Raw genomic sequence first — 22,236 nt, 5'->3', positions numbered from 1 at the left:
CAAAGCCAGAACGTGTTGCATTACATGAGCATCCATTAAAAATATTGCCTTAGGGGAGCACAGTGCCTTTCACATAATAAAAACTTCATGTGTTTAATTAATTAAATCAGTAGGCCCTACACTTTAATATTTAAATAACTCACTAGGTCATGGTAGCAAGGGAGGAGTTTTCTCAGAGTCATCAAAATGGAAATGAGCGAGAAAACAGAACAACATGATATATAAAAGAGTAAACAACTGAATAAGTATTACAGGTGAACCAGGAATAGGAGTAATCATGCCAAAAGTTGCTAGTGAGTGTGTGCGTGTGTGTGTGTATATATATATACACATGTATATATATTTTTTTATATTTTTTTAAATAGGTATTTTCATCAGTATAACATCTTAAAAATAAGTGGAGAAATTACAAATCACAAACTATATTCAATAAGCACATTTTTGTATATACAGTTATGTGTACAGAACATGTTCAAGTCTCCATGCTAACCCCTGTCTTCTGGATTTTGAGAAGACATGAAAACCTTTGCCCTGGCCAGTTTGGCTCAGCGGTTGGAGCGTCCGCCTGTGGTCTGGAGAGACCCGGGTTCGGTTCCCGCTAAGGGCACGTACCTCGGTTGCAGTTTGTCCCCGGCTCTGGTTGGTCGTGTGGGTGGCAGCCACTCGATGTGCCCTTTCACATCGATGTTTCCCTCTCTCTCTCTCCCACACTATCTGTACAAAAAATGGAAAAATGTCCTCGGGTGAGGATAAAAAAAAAAGACTATATGACCACAACCCAGGAGATTGTACTGGGCAATTTATAAGTACTTCTCAAATGAGTGTTATAAACAGTACATTGGTGTGGATTTGACAAGACTGAGATTTCATAATGGCTAAGAGTTGACAGGAATTTTAAAGAATGCCTAGGATTTATAACCTTTTTTTTTTCTTTATTGATTTTAGAGAGAGAAGAAGGGAGAGGGAGAGAGAGAGAGAGGGATGAGAGAGAACATCGATTGGCCGCCTCCTGCATGCGCCCCACTGGGGATCTGGCCCACAACCCGGGCATAAGCCCTGAGTGGGAATCGAACAGGTGACCCCTTGGTTCATGGGTCAACGCTCAACCACTGAGCCACACTGGCTGGGCGTAACCTTTTAAGAGAGGAGTCCAGGTATATGGGAGGATGTAGGCAAAATATGAGAGGCAAGAAAATGTAAGAACTCTTTAGGAGACCTGGGTAAATCGGTCTGGCTGAAGTGGAATATTACTGGAAAGAAGATGAAGTTGGAAAGGGGGTGGGGCCAGCTTGTGGAGGTTCTTGTTGGCACGACCGAAACTCGACTGTGTCCCCGGCGATCATTTCCATAAGGATTCACCGCATGTTCGTGAGCAAGAGAAGTGGCAATTTGAGAAAATTATTTTATCAGCTTTTCATGAAAATATGTTTCCTACTGACAGCCTAGGGATAGTTGAACAGTGATTCATCCCATCAGCGTAACTTCAGAAATGCATTCGCTCCTCTGGGCTGGTCGGTGAATCTAGGATGAAAAAGTTTAATCATCTCTCTTAGAGAAAGAACCTGAATATGATACAAAATTTTCTGTGTGAAAAATAAATCAGAAAATGATGAATCTTCCAATGCTAAGAATGTTAAGCAAACCTACTGTGGAAAATGGCTTTTTTTTTTTAAGTAATATATTTATTTAAACCAATATATCCAAAATAATATATTTTCTACATGTAATATAAAAATCGAGCCCTGGCTAGTTTGGCTCAGCGGTTGGAGCGTCGGCCTGTGGACCAGAGAGTCCCGGGTTCGGTTCCCGCTAGGGGCACATACCAAAAAAAAAAAAATCGAGATGTTACATTTTTTATACTAAGTTTTTAAAATTTTAAGATATTCTGTACTTAAGTCATCTCTCCATTGAAATTAGCCAGATTTCTTTTTTTAATTAAATTAATTGGGGTGACATTGGTTAATAAGATTATAAAGATTTCAGGAGTACATTTCGATGTACATGATTTGTATACTGCACTGTGTGCCCACCACCCAAAGTCATGTCATCTTCTGTCACCATATACTCAGGCTCCTTTACCACTTCCCCACCCCCTTCCCTCTGGTAACCACCATCCTGTTGTCAGTGTCCATGGGTTTCAGTATTATATCCCACATGTGAGGGAAATTATATGGTTCTTAGCTTTTTCTGACTGGCTTATTGCACTTAGCATGATATTCTCAAGGTCCATCCATGTTGTCGCAAACGACAGCATTTCATCTTTTCTAAGTGGAATTCCATTGTATATATGTCTTCTTTATCCGGTCATTTATCAAAGGACACTTGGGTCGTTTCCACATCTTGGCCACCATGAATAATGCTGCAGTGAACATAGGGGTGCATATAGCTTTGCGAATAAACGTGTTCGAATTTTGAAGATAAATACCCAGAAGAGGATTGCTGAATCATCTGCTAACTCTAGTCTTAATTTTTTGAGGAACTTCCATACTGCTTTCCAGAGCAGCTGTACCATTTACATTCTCTTACATTACAGTGCATGAGGTTCCTTTTCTCCACAAGCTCTGCAACACTTATTCCCTGTCTTGTTGATAACAGCCATTCTAACAGGTGTGAGGTTTTGATTTGCATTTCTCCAATAGCTAGTGAAGATGAGCATCTTTGCATATATCTGTTGGCTATTTGTATGTCTTCTCGGGAGAAGTTTCTGTTCAACTCCTCTGCCCATGTTTTAATTGGATTGTTTGTTTGGTGTTGAGTGGTATGAGTTCTTTATATATTTTGGATAGTATCCTCTTGTCAGAGTGGTTGCTTGCAGATATCTTCTCCCATTCATTTGGTTGCCATTTTGTTTGGCTGTGGTTTCTTTTGCTGGGCAGAAGCTTTTTAGTTTGATGTAGTCCCATTTATTTATTTTTGCTCTTCCCATGCCTTTGGGGTCAAGTTAATAAAATCTTCTCTAAGACCAAAGTTCATATGTTTAGTACCTATGTTTTCTTTTATGTAATTTATTGAAGATGGCATTTTAAAATCAAACTCAATATCAAGGGATTATTTATTTAATTACTACGATGTACATTTTCATTGGTAATAGAATTTATCTTTCCTGGAAGATTTTTCAGAATGTGAAAATGAAGTGGTGATACACTATATTTATATAAATATAAATGAACTCTAGAGGCAAAATGAGAGTAAGATTTGTCTCAATAATTTAATTGTCTTTCAGGTTGAAGAACATTTGCTGTTCTTACAGGCAGCCTACAAAGATGTTGTTGCTGAAAAAGAAGTATTAGCGAGTCGGAGAGAACTTGCCACTCGGCGCTTGCACTGTGCATCTGTTCTACTAACTGCTCTGGAAGACGAGAAGGCAGGACCTCGTCTGTCTTATATCTTCTCATTAATGTCTAGTGAGCTTTACAAGCCCCAGGATGTGATTTCCACTGGAGGAGATATATATATCTTACCATTCATTTCCTTGAAATCAGTAAGCAGTCCTATTCAGACGCAGATAAGGGAGTCCTGTTCAAGTAGTCTTAAAACAGAGGTAACAGACCACGAAGATCAGAAGTTGTTTCACTTGTTCCTACGACATCAGCACACTTTTGCATCAGCACCCAAAGTGGCCTGTCAGTGAGGATATCAGTTTCCCTTCCCTAGCACGGGGACAGCTCAAGATGAATATATAAACATGGGTGGGGCTGAAAGGGAGGAGATGGCTCTAGGAAGGAAAAAGGAAATTTCATTTTGTTCTGTCCATCTTCTGACCTCTTTCACCGTGTCTTTTTATTTCTCTTCTAATTCATCTTCCTTCTCTATACTTCTGTCCCTAGTGAGCTGAGTAGAATCTTGGTTTAGGAATACCTCAGCTATCGCAAAGGATGTTACAAAGTTCTCAAGATACTTTTAATTTGGTTTAATTGTTTAAATAGATGCATGTCAGGGAGGACTCCTCCAGGGCCAAAGAAGGAGGTTGTGAAATTAGACCAATCAGAGGGAGGTTAGATCCATCCAAACAAAAGCCATGTCCTTGAGAACATGCGCGTGGAGAGGCAGCAGAACGTCAGCAGCATCCCAGAGTCTAAGCTGCCGGAAGACAGGGTTCTTGGTCAACATGCTTCATTCACTGGCCAGTGGAGTACACACATGTTGTGGAAGGAGGCCGTGCAGCCAGGGAGGGACAGGTGCAGATGCCAGCTGTCCCTCGGGAGCTTGGTCGGCTCGAACAAGTGCTGCTCCTCTGAAACTTCTGCTCCCTCTTCTCACCATGCGGTTGGAGCTTTTACTTAATAGGACATTGAAACAGTCAAGTGAGATTTTCAAAATAAGTGTCAGATTAAGTGAGGATTTAATACATATTAATCACTATTAGTATTGAACACCAGTAATATAATGAATTTATATTTTTAAAATCATCCTGCTTCATTACACAAAGAATTTTAAATGGTTATCAATCTTAGCGAGTGACACTGTTGGCAAATCCAAGAATAGGACTCATGTTCCCCTCAAAAAAAATTGTTCTTTAATTTTAATTGTATTACAATTAAAACTTTAATTGTGTTACAACTACAGCATGAGAAAAGTAATGGAAATGACAATAGTAGATCCAACTCGGAGACCGTTCATGTCCAAAATGTCTCAAAATAGCATATTTTATAACAAACGTCACTAACTCATTTTTATTTTAACATTTAGATTCGATGGCAAAACACAATCAGTCAAATAGACAGCAAGTTGGAAGGGATTCTGGGTGACATACTCATTTCAGCAGCGTGCATCGTGTACAGTGGCGTGTTGACAGCAGAATTCCGCGAGCTGATTGTGAATAAATGGGAGAGTCTTTGCACTGAAAACAGTATTTCTTTGTCTACTAACTTTTCTTTAATTGAAGTCATGGCACAGACACAGGAGGTAGGAACATATTTCTATTATCCAGTTTAGTGGCTTTATTGTTGATTTGGATTTTGCATGTGCGTGCATTTTTTTGGCTTGGATCTTATCCCCAAGGTACTATTTTGATAAATGAAAATGCTGAAGTCTGTTCCAGGCCTTAACATTTTTTTAAGTTATAGTTCTAATGCCTCAATTAGTTACATCTGCCGTATCTCATCCTCTGGGCAAAAGTCACAAAATATCCTTTTTCTCATTGTAACCCTACTAGCCTGTCTAATAAATATAGCCCATTTCTATTAGAAACAGCCAAAATATAGACCTCACATTTATTAATTTATCAAAAAATATTTATTGTCTGTTTATGTAAGTTTCATACTGATGTTGAAAGTATAAAAAAGAAATACACTTTTGCTTTGTATCTCCAGAGAGTAATTTTACATTGAGTCCCCTGCTGATAACTCAACGTAAACTGACCATCCAACCTACAAAGTTTCAGAAGCAAATGCTGGCTTCTCTTCATAATGCTAAGAACAAATTTAAACCCAGATAAGTCAGTGATTGCATTAGATGTCAATGGACTAAATGATCCAGTTAAAAGGTTAAGACTGTAAGACTATGTAAAAATGTAAACCAAAATACAAAGCAGAAACCATATGTAATTTAGAAAGGACACATCTAAAACATAAAGATTGACCATAGAAAATGGGATAAAATTTACCATAGGTTATTTTTAAAAAGACAGAATAGACTTTAAGGCAAAAAGGGATTACTGGAGCCCTGGCCGATTTGGCTCAGTGCCTAAGGACCAAAGGTTTTTGGATTTGATTCCCAAAGGCACATACCTGGGTTGCAGGTTCAATCCCTGGCCCCAGTCAGGGTTGTGCAGGAGACAACCAATTAATTGATGTGTCTCTCTCACATCAATGTTTTTCTCTCCCTCCCTCCCACTCTATCTAAAAAAAAAATGGAAAAAACATTCTCAGGTGAGAATTTAAAAAAAAAGAATTACTGGAATTGTATAACCTTGTTACACTACAGTAAGAATTGGTTTAATTCTCCAAAGATATATTAACAATTCTAAATTTGTACCTAATAACATGACCTCGAATCATATAAAACATTAAAAGAACTTTGTATAAAAATGGACAAATCTGCTATTATAATGAAAGATTTTAACACCCTTCTTTCTGTAACTCAGAAAAAGAACAAAAAATCAGTAAGAATAGAGAAGATTGTAACATCATGATTAACAAATGGATACTAGGGGTAAACAGGACACTGCAGGTGACGGATTCTGTGCAAGTCCATAGGGAACATTGCCAAAATCGACCATGTAATGGACCAGATACAGTTCAACAAATGTCAGAGGACCTAAATTATATGTTGTCTGATCAAAATGCAATTAGATAGAAGTCAATAATTAAAAGTTTCTCTGAAAACCCCAATATATCTAGAAACTAGGAAATATACTCCTAACCTAACAAGTCAAAGAAGAAATCAGGATTGAAAAAAAAAAAATGACCATTGGTAAAAGGTTTCCCTTTGAGATTAGAAACATGACAGAGGGTTATGGGCTGTCTCCACTTGGATTTAACCCTGTGCCAGAGATCCCAGACAGGGCAGGAAGGCAAGAAAAAGAAATAAAAGATCTTAGGATTGGAAAAGAAGAAAGAAACAGTAAGGAGACATTCTTGAAGCTGCTAGGCACCTAGAAAATTGAAGAGAATAGGAAGACATAGCATGCATTAATAAAAATTTAGCAATTTCTAGACTTAAAGTCAATATGCAAAAACCAGTTGTGTTTCTCTACACCAGCAACAAATGGTGCACAGTGTTTTTAGATACCATTTATGTGGCATCGAAATGGATTATCAAAAAGTTGTTCCAGCCAGTGTGGCTCAGTCAACCCATGCACCAAGAGGTCACCAGTTCGATTCCTGGTCAGGGCACATGCCCAGGTTGTGGGCCTGATCCCCAATAGGGGGCGTGCAGAAGGCGGCCAATTGATGTTCTCTCTCATCCATGTTTCTACCTCTCTCCATTTCCCTTCCTCTCTCTCTAAAATCAATAAAGAAAAAAAGTTTAAAAAAAAAAGTTGTGCAAAACTTATAGAAATAAAACTATTAAAATATTGAGATAGCCCTGGCCGGTTTGGCTTAGCAGTTCAAGTGTCAGCGGGCAGACCAGAGAGTCCTGGGTTCAGTTCCCGCTAAGAGCACATACCTCAGTTGCGGTTTGTCCCCGGCCCCGATTGGGGTCGTGTGGGTGGCAGCCACTCAATGTGTCTCTCTCATATCGATGTTTCCCTCTCCCTCTCTCCCTCCTGCTCTATCTGAAGATAGATGCAAAAAATATCCTCAGGTGAGGATAACATAAATAAATAAATAAATAAAATATTGAGAGAAATTTTAAGAAACCTAAACAAATGAAAGTTATACCTATATATTCATGAATTGGAACACTCAATATTATAAAGTTGACTGTTTTTTCCAAATTGAACTAGAGATCCATTGTACAGTAGGCCCACCTTATTGGCAGGGATAGAGTCCAAGATCCCCAGTGAATGCCTGAAACTGCAGATTACCAAGCCTTATATATACTGGTGGTGGTTTTTGTTTTGTTTTTTACTTTATTTTTATTGTTGACACTATTACGGCTGTCCCCATTCCCCACCCCACCCCCTTTGCCCACCTCTACCCGGCCCCCGCCTCCCACCCTTTTCCTCTGGCCATCACCCCCCTGTGTCTGTGGGTTATGTATGTATGTTCTTAGGCTAACCCCTTCACCTTCTTTCATTTAGCCCCTCCCTCTCCTCTCCACTCTGACAGCTGTCAATCTGTTCCATGGTTTTTTCTATACATACATACCTTTCACTAAAAGGAAGCCCTTCATGGCTTCTCTTCAGCATATCTGAACTGCCAGCATCACTACTCTTGCATTTGAGAATCATTATTAAGTCAAGTAAGGGTTACTTGAAACCAGCCCAGCAATACCACCACAGTCGATCTGGGCTACTAAGTGACCAACGGGCAGGTGTGTCCTGTAGGTATTAAAGACGCAAGGACACGTGTAAAACAATGAAAGCACAAATGATTTCATTCCAGATCTGCCGATGGCATCACCAGGGGCTACCTCTTGGTCAGTATTCAACAGAGAATGCCATCTTGATCAAGAACGGCCTGCAGTGGCCACTGCTAATTGACCCGCATAAGCAAGCGTGTAACTGGATCCGTCAGATGGAAGGACCTAGGCTTCAGGAACTCTCTACTGAGGACAGCAATTACATCAAAAAAATTGAAAACGCCTTGAAAACAGGAGGGAGTGTCCTCTTGCAGGTATTTGTAAGCTGGCCTGATCCCATGCGGTAGACACACACACTGCTCTTGCGCGTAAACACGAAGAGCTTTAAGTAACAGGTGACTTGTTACTTGGTCAGGGGAAAAATACATACATAGATGCAGGGAGTTTTCAATGTCAGTTCCCTCAGATCTGCCTTTTGCTGTTATCCAGATATTAACAAGATTTACTTCTTTTAGAGCTGTGTCTTTTCAACTGATTTCTTTTTCGTAAGATGAATTTTTTTATTCATGTCTATTGGGTTTTGCAGAATCTCCCTGAAACACTAGCTCCGAGTTTGAAGGCAATTTTGAAGAAGGCTATCTATCAGCGAAGAGGACAGCATTTCATACGGGTCGATGATAATGAGATTGAATACAATGCCCAGTTTAGGTAATGTCATAGTTACACTGAGTCAGATGTTTCTATATGAAAGGTCCCATGTTTCAGTCCTGATAAGCATCTCCTGGAGGAAAAAGTTAGATGGTGTTTTGAATGTTCTTTTTATTTTCATGTGTCTGGTTTCTGTGTTTTGTTCATCAGTATATAGAACAGAGAACGAACTTTCGTTTACTGAGTCCTTGCACACTGAGATTGTTCAAACTGCTCGTGGAACCGGTGGGCGCCGTGGAGGGTTCTCAGCCACCGAGCAGGACAGCAAACAACCTGGCCCCCTTGATCCAGAGGAGCTGGAATTGATCAGTTTGCCTAACATTTTATTTGGACAGGAAAAGCTTCTGCTTCCATTTTTAAAAATCCACATTTGATATCTAGAGCAAAAAGATCAAGATTTTTTTTTTTCCTAGGCAAATAAAAACATTGTATCCTGTTCCAAGCAGTACTGGGTCCTTAGGAATTTGACTGCCACCAGCTAACTTCACAAAGCACAACCATAGCCTCAAACCTAATCACCACAATAGTAGAATTCCCGCGTGAATAGGATGTTTGAGCTGTAGGCCACATCATTCTCTCCTTCAAGTCATAGTCAGAGGATTGCTGGGTACGCAGGTAATCAGCAAGGAGAATTAGAAGGTGATTTAATGGCCCTGGTCTGGTACACTTACCTTCTTTACAGGGATCCTGGCAGACTGGTTCCTAACCAAGAGGTTCTGACTCCTAACTCTGCTGGCCACTGGGTCCTCTCCCTTGAGCAGTGTTGCCAGATGCTTCCTCCTTAGAATCCTCTCTTCCCTGTATACCCAAGTCTGCTCCTCAAAACAGCATTTCCAGGGATTTCATAAGTGTCACTCAAAAACAGGGACCCCATTCTTTCTAAAAGCCCTAAATTAAACAAAGTTAAACAAGGTTCTTTTCTACAAGGACTTAAAACCCCTTTATTTCGTGAACCCTCTTCAGAAAAGAGCCTGCTACAGAATACACCTGGGAAAGCACCGTGTTAACCCATCCTTCTCTCTCTCCGAATGCTATGTGATTGGCTGAGCAACCGCTCCAGAAATCCCAATGAGGCCGCATTTTCCTGAACTGACAGCCTGGTCCCCTGTTTGCACTGGGTGTTTGAGGAAGTGACAGAGGGCACTGTTTTGGAGGACAGACTGGTAACAGCTGCCGGCTCTGTCGCTTTCTGGCCATGTTTTATAGGCAACTAATTTAATCGCTCTCAGTCTTGATTTCAACCTTTATAAAAAAGAAAGAGGACGGTCTCTGTTTTATTGAGTTGCAATGAAGACTGAACAAGAACTGGAGTCCGACCACTCCTCACCACTCCTCCTGGTATCACCTGTCTCCCAGGGTCCTGCGTCCCACCTCCTCCCTGTGCCAGACTGCTCTCGGGACAGCAGGTAGAGGGTCCTGTAAAACCGATCAGTCTCTCCCCTACTCAGATGACTCCGCTGCTTCTTACTCAGTAAAAACCACAGTCTTTACCAGTATCTAGCGGCAGGTCAAAACGCCTACTATTTAGAATTTGTCTTTACTCTGTCCTTATGCTTAGACCACATGTAGTACGGACATAACTTCTGGTTGTGTTTTTAAAGTCATAAATAGCGCCTTGGCCAGTTTGGCTCAGCGGTTAGAGCGTCAGCCTGCGGTCCAGAGAGACCCGGGTTCGGTTCCCGCTAAGGGCACGTACCTCGGTTGCAGTTTGTCCCCGGCCATGGTTGGTCGTGCGGGTGGCAGCCACTCGATGTGTCCCTTTCACGTCGATGTTTCTCTCTCTCTCTCTTCCTCTCTCTCTCCCTCCCACTCTATCTGTACAAAAGATGGAAAAATGTCCTCAGGTGAGGATTAAAAAAAAAAAAAAAAGTCATAAATAGCAAAAGTATTCACATAGTGTAAATTAAGAGCCTACTTGTGTACAAGGCTGAGTAACACTAAAAATTAACCTAATTTACTTCCAGGAGAAATTTTTTTTTCCATTGTTAAATAAATATTTTATTCTTTCCTCTGTGTATCCTTTGAATAACCAGCGCCTCTCTCATGTTTTAGGTTGTACATATCTACAGAAATAAGCAACCCACATTTTCCTCCGTCGGTGTATAATTTTCTTACTATGATCAACTTCACAGTAACATTCCAAGGTTTACAAGATCAACTCTTATCTACTATATTAACCCATGAAGTTCCTCATCTAGAAAATCAACGTTTCCAATTATTGGAGAGTATTTCCCTTGATGCTATGACTCTTGAAGAACTAGAGGAAAAAACATTAAATTTACTGCAGAACACAAAAGGTAACTTATTTAGTGATATTAGGCGACCTTTGCGTACCTTTGTGAACACAATAAAGGTTATAAGGACTCTATTCTGAATTGGCACCAAAACTACCAAATCTCAACTTTTACCAAATAACTGATTAAAATAGGTGAACCACCCCATCTCTAAAATTAAAACATGGTGAATATTGATGTTCCTCAGTTCCTACCTCCTTATGTCAGAGGACACTTGCTACCATATAATCAGTAGAAGTGGTAAGAAAAATCTTATAGGGACCAGTTGGCTTTCTCCTCACTCTGTGCCTGTACTTCAGGTACCTGACATCTGTTAGTGTATCAAGTTAGATTACAGAGACCAAAAGATTAAGTTTTCCCCAAGTATTAATAACTAAAATATAAAAGGACTCAATCCAGTGACTTACACGTATCCCATTAAAATATGACATCTGTTAAAGTAGCAGAAGAAATCATGTTTCTCTTCAACACAAGAAATGTCTGTGAAACCATAGTGTTTAAATGTAAACACTAGAGCCCTGGCCCGTTTGGCTCAGCGGTTAGAGCGTCGGTCTGCAGTCCGGAGAGACCCGGGTTCGGTTCCCGCTAAGGGCACGTACTTCGGTTGCAGTTTGTCCCCGGCCCTGGTTGGTCGTGCAGGTGGCAGCCACTCGATGTGTCCCTTCACGTCGATGTTTCTCTCTCTCTCTCCCTTCTTCTCTCTCCCTCCCACTCTATCTGTACAAAAAATGGAAAAATATCCTCGGGTGAGGATAAAAAAATAAATAAATAAATAAAAATAAATGTAAACACTAGAATTTCTGAACTAAAGCAAACGCAGGGTAGCTCCTGGGGCACACCGACGTGTGTGCCCCACGGGGCGGGGGGTTCCTCCCACACCACGAGCAGTGTGATACCAGCTGGTGGCCTTCAGGTCAACGCAGCTCTGGCATCAGACCCCACAGAGTTCTGTCCTACACGCTGCCCCCACCCCCACTTCAGGTGCCAGTCACAAGCCCAGGCTGTCACCTGTACTTCTAACAGACCAGCTGTAGATGGGCAGTTTTAACCCCATCCCTAGGTTTGATTACTTTGCTAGAGTGGTTCACAGAACTTAGGAACCCCATTTATACTAGGTTAGAGGTTTATTATAAAAGAATATAAATCGGGAACAGCCAAATGCAAGAACTTCATAGGGCAAAGTGTCAAGAAAGGGCGCGGACTTCCTCGCTCTCCCGAGCACTCCACGCGGATCCCCGTGCGCCGACCCAGACGCGCTCCGAATGTGTGCTGGGGGCTTCCCGAGGCAGGGTTAGGTAAATCATAGGCCATGGTCACCCTTCAACCCCTCTCCCCTTCCCAGAAGTCAGGGCACCCTGTTAGGGAGATGAGTAATCAGTTCCATTGGTCATTATCAATTTTATTTGTTTTAAAAATAGAAAATATTAGAGTGCATCACATGAAATAATGGTACACTTGTTAATTTCTGGAAATTTCATTTTCTCTGTGTATAGTAGGTCACAGTAGAAATGTATTCCTTATGATGGAATGACTACTTATGTGCCTACAATGAAAACAATCGACAAACACCGAAGTAGTAGTAAAGGAGAGATGAGGGGTGGGAGGAGGGGCATATGTGCTATTAGTCAACTTTATTAGAAATGGGACTTTTCTTCACTTAAGAGCTCATCTCCAAAATAAAACCAACAAAAAGCCAATTATAAAAACTCTTACATAAAGAGCACAGAATGAGGTATGGTTCAGTTGGCTGAGCATCGATCCATGCATCAAGAGGTCATCGGTTCGATTCCCGGTCAGGGCACGTATCCAGGTTGTGGGCCAAATCCCCAGTGGGGGCATGCAGGAGGCAGCCAATCAGTGTTCTGTCATCGATGTTTCTATCTCTCCCTCTCCCTTCCTCTTTCTCTCTCTAATATCAATAAAGAGAAAAGAAAAAAAAAAGCACAGAATGAGGAAACTTCCATTTATTATTCCAATGGCTTAAATTTGAATTTATATTTTGTTTGTTTTTAGGATGTGTATTAGATAATGAGGAAATTGTGGACATCTTAAGAAAATCCAAAATTACTTCAACTGAAATTTCAAAGCGCATCAATGCAGCAGAAAAAGCAGAAAGTGAAATTCAAGCAACACGTAAAAACTATCTCCCTATTGCTACGCGAGGGGCCCTGCTCTACTTCCTAGTAGCTAGTCTTACACAAACCAATTGCATGTACCAGTTCTCCCTAGACTGGTTTCGTCAAGTTTTTGTTTCATCAGTAATTTCCAAAAGCAAAGAACAAGAAGAACCCAGTTTGAAAAGGGAGAAAGTATTTCTGAGAAAAGTGCATGAAATAATAAATTTCTCAAAAGAACCTAAGTTAAAATATGAGAAAAATCCCTTACAGGAGCGCCTTAAAAATGCAATAGATGTGTTGACAAGAAATGTTTTTCAGGTGAGACATTCTTTAATGTGAATTTTGCAAATTTATTTTCTCTAGCGGTATTAATCTCACAGTGATATTTTCCCCTTAGGTGGTCTCTTCAGCTCTGTTTAACCAACATAAACTCTGCTTCTCCTTCCTGCTTTGCACCACAATCATGCAACATAATGCTAATGAAAGTCCACCTCCGGATGACATTGGATTCCTACCAAGCAAAGAATGGGACATCTTCTTACACTCGGGCATGCTGATGAACACTGAAGGGGTGCTGCCCCAGCCTAAACTTGATGGTAGGTAAAAGTAGTTCCTCTGGATTTAGTAAAAACACACTTCCTGGCAAAGCACAGAAAGATTTCTAAGGTGCTCAAAGTCAGTGCTTCTAAATTTATTAAACTAAAAGCAGCTTGAGTTCAAGTGCAGTGTCTAATTCATCGTTGTATCCCCTGTACTGTTGGGCATATCACTGGTGTTCAATGATTTTTGAATGAATGAATGAATGAATGACAATTGCTATGGTTATCATACTCCTAATCCACGTGGTCATGGAGGCTGAGAAGTCCCTTGACCTGTCATCTGTAAACTGGAGAATCCAGGAGCGTAGTGGTGTAATTCAGAGTCCAAAGGCCTGAGAACCGGAGAAGTTGGTGGTGTAAGTCCTGGTGTGAGTCCAAAGATCTGAGATTCAGGAGTGTTATATCTGAGGGAGGAGAAGATGAGGCTCGAGTTGAGACAGGCCAGTAAGCCAGGACAAGAGAAAGAGGGAAACTGAGGCAGGTAGCTGAACAGACTGACAGAGCAATGTGCAGCAGACACTAACGGTCACTCCCTAGAAAGAACATCTAGACCTCAGTTGTATTTCAGCTCCAGACCCAGAAAAGCATCAAAACCAGGGGGGCAACACCAGGGCCAGCTGCAAGGGCTGAACCCCCTGCCCTGACACTACCAATAAGTGGAGACCATGGCCCAGCAAGGTGCGCACCTAGAAAACTGATGAATGTTCTTTTGAAACCCCCCCCCCCTCCGCGAGCACTCCCCTAAGATTTCTGCCTGCTAGAGAAATCACAGCCTCGACGCCAAGACCAGCGTGCTCTCCTCCCCCTTTCCTCCCCACCCCCACAGGCAGGCATCGCCTAGACTCTAAGGGACCCCACAAAGCTTGCAAGCAGGACAGCATTGGGCAGTGGCAGTTTATCCCAGGCAAACCACCCGAACCTGTCCCCACGGCCCCCTTTTCTGGGACTTCTTGGCCGAAGCACACAGCCTCACTTCACAATAGGATGAGTGGATAAACCAAATAATATATACATGCGATGGAATATTATTCAACCTTTAAAAAAAAAAGGAAGTCCTGCCACATGCTACAACATGGGTGAACCTTGGGGACATTATGCCAAGTGAAATAAGGCAGGGAAAAAGCAAATGCTCTATGATTCCACTTACATGAGGTAGTGAAAGAAGTCAAATTCATAGAAACAGAAAGCGGAGTGGTGATCACCAGAGGACTGTTTAATGTGCGCAGTCTCAGATTTGCAGGAAACCTGTTTCACAACAATACGAATATGCCTAACACTATCAAACTGTACGCTTAGAATGGTTAAGAGGGTAGCCATTGTTTTGACCACAGTGAGAAAAATTACCTTTCATGTAATTAATTGTTATATAAGATAGCTTTTCCCCAACAACAGGTATTTATTGAGCATCTGCTTTGTCATGTGTAATGGGTAAAGGATGTGTTTTCTCCAACGTGATCATTTCTCCTGTCCCTCTAGGCTTATATGAAATGTATAGAAATCAGCATCTGCAGTGGGTCTCGAGTGTCAGGTGGAAGCAATGTCAGTACATCAGCAGCCTGCTAGAGCCCTTTTCTCTGCTGTGCAAGTCCCTGTTATCTAACGTAGCACAGTGGAATGCGTTTAAAAACAGCAAGGCCATGTATAACCTGATGAGCACACCTTTCTCTTCAGAAATCGCGTCGTTGAAGGAAAGTGAGAAATCACAGGAGGGCAGTAAGAAAGCATTCGTTATTTTATTCTAACTTGATTACATATATGTGTGTGTGGATTATCAACTTATAAATGGAGTTCAATAGCTTATAATTATGAAAACTTGAAGAGCAGGACATTATTATGTTGTAAACACATCTCATGTTCTCTAACGTAATCCGCACAACAATCGTGTGAAATGATTATGAACATCATTGTTGTTGATGAGAAACTCTGATGAGAAGTCAAAACTTCAGAGATGGAGTATGCCACACGCATTTCATTAGACGGCACGAGTTTTGTTCCTTGAATCTGAACAGGTCTACGTATATAACAGACGAGTGTTTTATATAACAGATGTGTTTTATATATATTTATATGTGTTTTATAGAACGGGCGTGCTTTAAAAGTTACACGGGAAGTAGAACTTACTTTAACTGACTTGCAAATTTTCACAGATCTTTTTCTTTGCATTTTTTCACTTTGAGCTCTCCTCCCGAGTTCCCCGGACACACCACCCCATGACCCCTGCTCGGGAGACCACCTAATCTATTCCCTTCCTCAGTCTTCTCCACTTTGCTTCCAAATTTTTGCCACAATATCCAGTTATGTTGTGCAATAACACAAACATCATTACACATATTTCCTTCGCTTTTATTTCTAGTCAATTATGCCTTTTTTTTTCTTTTAGAGCTTCTTGCTTTTCAGTCCCGAGTAAGTTGTCTTCTGTCCCTGGGGTTTTCTCTCTGGGCCCTTATTGTTCTGTTTTGTTGCATGTTCGCTAATCTATTTTGGAGTCATCATTTACTATACTGTAAGAGTGACTATCTTTTACTTAAAGGAACTTTTTACTGACCTGGTTTGTAAAGTGAGGCTCTTTTTATTTTTCAAATAACCCAAATTTTTTAATTTGTAACTAGATTTTAATGTGCCATGAACTTTTCTAAGGATCAACAAAGCTATTTTAGTTACATTCAGAAAAGCTATTTTCTCTAATTAAAATTGTATTTGGACATTGGGGAAATACCATAGAACTACAGGTAGAAGTGATGGCGGCATCTGGGCTGGTTAGAAATGAGAACACGTCCCGCCTTGCAAGAGTAGAGAGCGGACTCTGTTGGATTGCTGAGAGGGGCCAGGATAACACTTACACGTGTGTGATACTCAGCTTTCCAGAAATCTGCAAATTTTGTTGCACTGTCATTCAATTCTCATCTTCTATATCTTGTATAGAAGATGAATACAAATCTCTAACCTCTAAAGTTAGTAATTTGTACAGGGTGAGACAAAAGTAGGTGTACAGTCATTGGCGGAAAGTAATGCAGTGATTCATGAATAATACAAGAAGAAACTGTTCCACGTACTCGCAACTATAAACCTCCTTTTGCCCACCCTGTGTTCATCAGGAAAGCATCCCTTACGCAGGAGCAGGTCCTGAAGTGGGGACTTGCCCTTTGCTTCTCCGTCTCCCTTCAACTGCCCACATCTCATCATAGCCGTATTCATCAGCCACGACCCGGGGCCAAGTTGAAACTTAAATCTACCTTAGTGTCTACCTCTTGTGCAATTTTAAGGATAGTTAGTGATGCTTCTAATCCTACAGAAATAAAGCTCACTTTAAAAGAAGTCAACCAGCCCGGCCAGTGTGGCTCAGTGGTTAAGCGTCGACCCATGCACCAAGAGGTTGCTGGTTCGATTCCCAATCAGGGCACATGCCCAGGTTGTGGGTCCGATCCCCGGGGGGGGGGCATGCAGGAGGCGGCCAATTGATGTTCTCTCTCATTGATGTTTCTATCTCTCTCTCTAAACTCAACAAAGAAAAAAGACTTTAAAAAGAATAATAGAAGTCAAACAATGTAAAACAAAAAAAACTTCACAACTTTATAACAAAAATTTTTATTTCTTTTTTTCCTTTTTATTGAATTTGTTGGGGTGACACAAGTTAACAAAAGTATACAGGTTTTAGGTGCACAATTCCACAACACATCCTCTGTACAGTGTACTGTGTGTTCATCAACCCAAGTTAAGTCTTCACCATTTATTCCCCCATACCCTCCCCCACCTTCCCCCTCCCCACAATCACCACACTATTGTCGTGTCCGTGATGGTTTCTTTGTTCTTTTTTGCTCAACCCTTCTACCTCCTCCCCCAAACACCCCCACCCTCCCCCACCCACCACTGACGCAGTCAGCCTGCTCTCTATCAATGAGTCTGTCTCTATTTTGCTTGTTCGTTCATTCTGTTCATTTGTGGTATCTTTTAGTGATCCAAAGTATTTGATTATTAATCTCGGTTTCTTTCTCTAAATTATACCTAGCTGAACTTTTGAATGAAAATGAAGAATTATGTAGTCCTGTAACTTTTCCCTGGGAGAAACTCACTCCATTTCAAAGACTGATTTTGGTAAGATGTGCTATGAGCAAGTGTTGGTATTCTCAATGTTTTGAGCATTTTATCAGTAACAAAGCCCTCCAAATCTAAAATTCTGTAAGCAAACGCTAATGTTCGAGGGAAGCGCTTACACCCCGTCCTGGACGGTCTTTCACATGGAGGGAGTCCGGCTAGAGTGACATCCCGGCATCTCTCTGTCCCCTGTAAGGAGGGACTTAGAAGATGGGTGAATCTGAGAGCGAAACTCGGTGCATTGTTCAGCCCTTTCTCCCCGTCCCTTTTGGGATCTGCCTACCTGCAAAAAGCATACTTTCTGCTCTGCTTCCCAATGCCATAAATTATTCAGGAGCTGACCCTGGCCCTTTAAAGAAAAGTCAGCCAAAGGCTGCCCAGCACCGCATGTGACAGGCTAATTCCCTCGAATTCTAGGGTTGGGTATCAGGGAGCACACGCACCCAAGCCGCAGCCACCACCTCGGCCTTTATTGTTCATAAAGGTGATATTTTACCTGATTCTTCTGTTTCTCAGTTGCTTCAGAATCTGGCTGGGGTTGGGGGATGCACATGGGTGTCATTTATGAGCCCCTTAAAATGTCAAAAGCTTAGCCTATGCCACGCGTTGTACATGCGTTATTTCATCTCATCCTCATAATGATCTTAGGGGTGGGCAGTTATTCTCCCCATTGCACGGAGCGGGAAGCCGAGGCTCCGAGACTGCCTGAGGAGCCAGGATTGGGACTCGGGCAGTTTGACTCAAAAATCTGTGCCCTTGGGCCCTGGCCAGTTTGGCTCAGCGGTTAGAGCGTCGGCCTGCGGTCCGGAGAGACCCGGGTTCGGTTCCCGCTAAGGGCACGTACTTCGGTTGCAGTTTGTCCCTGGCCCTGGTTGGTCGTGCGGGTGGCAGCCACTCGATGTGTCCCTTTCACATCGATGTTTCTCTCTCTCTCTCCCTCCCACTCTATCTGTACAAAAAATGGAAAAATATCCTCGGGTGAGGATAAAAAAAAAAAAAAAAAAAATCTGTGCCCTTGGCAGTGACCCTGTATCATACTTCCCCTAAACAGATCACCCTAAATTCGTCCTTATCACCTCGAAAACTTTTTTTTTTAATCCTCACCCAAGGACATTTTTGCACCTATCTTCAGACAGAGCTGGAGGGAGAGAGGGAGGAAGAGAGAGAGAGAAACATCAATGTGAGAGAGACATCGACTGGCTGCCACACACAGGACCCCAACCCGGGCCAGGGACAAACTGCAACCGAGGTACATGCCCTTAGTGGGAACCGAACCCGGGACTCTCTGGTCAGCTGGCTGGCTGACTGCGGAGCCAAACCAGCCAGGGCAAAACTCTTTTTTTTTTTTTTTGGTCACATTTACCCTCTAGTTTAGTGAAGGAAAACTCTCTCCTCTCCCCTGTTTACAGCCAATAAAACTTCTTTTGACTTCTGCTTTACATTTTATTTTGCAACACTTTAAATTTCACTCTAGATACAGATGGAAAAAAATTGCATCTGGCTTATAGACATGTTTTATTTGATCTGAGCGTTGTTGTTGTTGTTGTTGTTGTTGTTTTCAACATTTCAAGAGCAGTTTATCACTAAAGAAATGGATTTAAACTTATGGAGACTTTCCTTACAAGACTTCAAAGGTATCAAGTAAACTAAAATATCACACACCTTTATTTTATTTTTTTATCCTCACCCGAGGACATTTTTCATTATTTTGTTCAGTGGGAGGGAGAAAGAGAGAGAGAAACATCGACGTGAAAGGGACACATCGAGTGGTCACCACCCACACGACCCAACCAGGGCCGGGGACAAACTGCAACCAAGGTACATGCCCTTAGCGGGAACTGAACCCAGGTCTCTCCAGACCGCAGGCCGACGCTCTAACCGCTGAGCCAAACCGGCCAGGGCTATCACACACCTTTAAAAATTCTATGTACACATATATTTTAAAGTAAATTGGTCTTTTTCTTTTTTTTTTTTTATTGTGGCAAAATATACATAAGTTGTTTCATTTTATCCCAATAATAAACCCTTTTACTTAAGTGTAAAGTTCAGTGGCTTTAAGTCTATTCACAGTGTTGTGTGACCATCACCACTATCCAGTTTCAGAACCTTTGCATCATTTCAAACAGAAACTGTGTGTTTATTAAACAATAGATCCCCATGTCTTCCTCCCTCTATACCCTGGCAACTACCATTTCCATCATGATGAAGTTACCTGTTCTAGGTAGCTCATAGAAGTGGAATCATGCAATAGTTATCTTTTGTGTCTGGTGTATTTCACTTAGAATATGTGTTCAGAGTTCATCCATGATGTACCATAAGTCAGAATTTTTTCTTTTTTAAGGCTGAATAATATTCCACTGTAGGCATATACCACATTTTTGTTTATTCACTCATCTGTTCATGGACAGTGGGTTGCTTTCACCTGTTGGCTATTGTGAATAATGCTGCTATGAAAATTGGTGTACAAGTTTGTTTTTTGTTGTTTAGTTTCTTTTTTTTTTTTTTTTTCGAGCCAAACTTTGAAGATTGAGAGATTGCACATAAAAATCCAGGTTTCCAGTTTCTATCGAAACAGTAGAAGATAAGGCAATACCGGGCCCACAGTCCCCAGTAGCAGTAGCTAGAGCTGAGACACGCCTGCCATTCGGACCAGGGTGCCAGTCTTCGCTGCCCCCTCCTGCTTCCCGACACTGAGTGTTAGTTGCCATGTAGTATCATAGTTGCATCTTTTTTATTCTTATTCAAGAAAATAATTTTTCTTCTATCCAACCGACTTCTCTAATTTGTGTTACCCACCTGGCAATTGGAGACAGATTAATAACCCTACTCTACATGTGGATTGTTGACATAGTCATGATATAAAAATGTACTTAAATCATATTAACCGATAAATGCAAAATTCTGGACAATCTGCATAGTCCATTTGTGGAGAAAAGAGGGGTACATAGATGCTTGTATGTGCATAGAAAATATTTATAAGAAGCCACAAGAAACAATAATGATTGGGAAGTAAGACCTTCATTGTTCAAATCACACCTTGCGTATTGTTTGAATTTTATGTAGCAAGTATGCATTACCCTAACAACAAAATGAACTAGATTTTAAAGCCCATGCTACATTACCCTCCCCCAGAAAGCTCCAGGTGATTTGGGTTTCTTAACTCGAAACTTGATGAGCATAGTGATCCTACTCTCCAAACTCACAGTCAGAAGACATGGTCTGATGGGGAGACTGAGTTAGAATATTTGAAACTACAGTAACTGCCACAGAAGAGATTAAGTTAGAAGATATTAGAAAGAAGGCTCAATCTGGAGCAGGCTAATATCATGGAGACCCGTGAGGGCAAGCTCTTTGGTTTATTCACCTCGCTCCATAGCTATAGCCTATTGGACAGAAAAGAGAGGGAAAGATGATGATGGGGCGTGTGGCCATGAGGACAGTTTCAGAACTATTTGTAGCTGCCTACAGCAGAGCTAGTAAAATCAAATTCAGCAGAACTCCATTTCTTCGATCTTCCCTTTCTCTCTTGCCCTTAAAAAAAAAGTCCTTGGAATTAAAAATTAGAACAGTGGAGAAATTTTATAAATGCCTGCTTGACCAATGAAATATAGTAGGAGCTGATCAATGACATACAGTAGGGACTGATCAATGACATACAGTAGGGACTGATCAATGACATACAGTGGGAGCTGGTCAATGAAATACAGTAGAAGCTGAACAATGACATAGTAGGAGTTGGTCAATGACACAATAGAGCTTATCAGTGACATACAGTAGGAGCTGGTCAATGACACAGTAGAGCTGGTCAATGATATACAGAAGGAGCTAGTCAATGACATACAGTAGGAGCTGGTCAATGATATACAGTAGAGCTTGTCAATGACACAGTAGAACTGGTCAATGACATACGGTAGGAACTGGTCAATGATAGACAGTAGGAGCTGGTCAGTGACACAGTAGAGCTGGTCAATGACATACGGTAGGAACTGGTCAATGACACAGTAGAGCTGGTCAATGACATACGGTAGGAACTGGTCAATGATATACAGTAGGAGCTGGTCAGTGACACAGTAGAGCTGGTCAATGACATACCGTGGGAGCTGGCCAGTGACACCCAGTAGGAACTGATCAATGACATACAGTAGCAACTGTCAGCATGAAAAGGTGGTGACAGAGGAGTGGGGTCACATCTGAGAGCACAGATTCTCACAGCAATCATGTCAAGGGCCCACACCTTATCCTTTTTTTATTTTATTTTCCATGTTTTTCAGATAAAAATTCTTGGACCAGAACGTTTAAAGAGTTCAGTGAGGAAGTTTATAACTGAAAAAATAGGAAGTGAATATATTCACAGAGCTGGGATTAATTTGAAAGAATCCTTCAAAGACTCCAGTGCCAGAACCCCACTGATCCTCATTCACTCGCACGGTAAGCTCTGTGGGCAGGGGAGACTGTGGCACCGCTTGTCAAAGATGTGGACAAGTGGGTCTGTGCCAGTTTAGTCTGTGTTTACAGTAT

General features: G+C 41.4%; 1 protein-coding gene across 1 annotated transcript in view; it reads left to right on the top strand.

The window, feature by feature from the left end:
* Positions 1–22,236, top strand: part of DNAH14 (dynein axonemal heavy chain 14) — a 114,731-nt gene that overhangs the window by 70,121 nt on the left and 22,374 nt on the right. Inside the window, exons 26-35 of the mRNA XM_036277765.1 lie at positions 3,224–3,364; positions 4,690–4,905; positions 7,992–8,222; positions 8,495–8,616; positions 10,669–10,913; positions 12,924–13,345; positions 13,425–13,623; positions 15,103–15,339; positions 17,633–17,718; positions 21,990–22,146. Of these exons, the coding sequence (XP_036133658.1) occupies positions 3,224–3,364; positions 4,690–4,905; positions 7,992–8,222; positions 8,495–8,616; positions 10,669–10,913; positions 12,924–13,345; positions 13,425–13,623; positions 15,103–15,339; positions 17,633–17,718; positions 21,990–22,146 (2,056 nt within the window). The remainder of the gene's footprint in view (positions 1–3,223; positions 3,365–4,689; positions 4,906–7,991; positions 8,223–8,494; positions 8,617–10,668; positions 10,914–12,923; positions 13,346–13,424; positions 13,624–15,102; positions 15,340–17,632; positions 17,719–21,989; positions 22,147–22,236) is intronic.

Source organism: Molossus molossus, unplaced genomic scaffold (genome assembly GCF_014108415.1).
Source record: "Molossus molossus isolate mMolMol1 unplaced genomic scaffold, mMolMol1.p scaffold_m16_p_23, whole genome shotgun sequence".
In the NCBI taxonomy this organism is placed as follows: domain Eukaryota; kingdom Metazoa; phylum Chordata; class Mammalia; order Chiroptera; family Molossidae; genus Molossus; species Molossus molossus.
The sequence above is the reverse complement of the archived record's forward strand: the minus strand, read 5'-3'. Positions and strand labels throughout refer to the sequence as shown.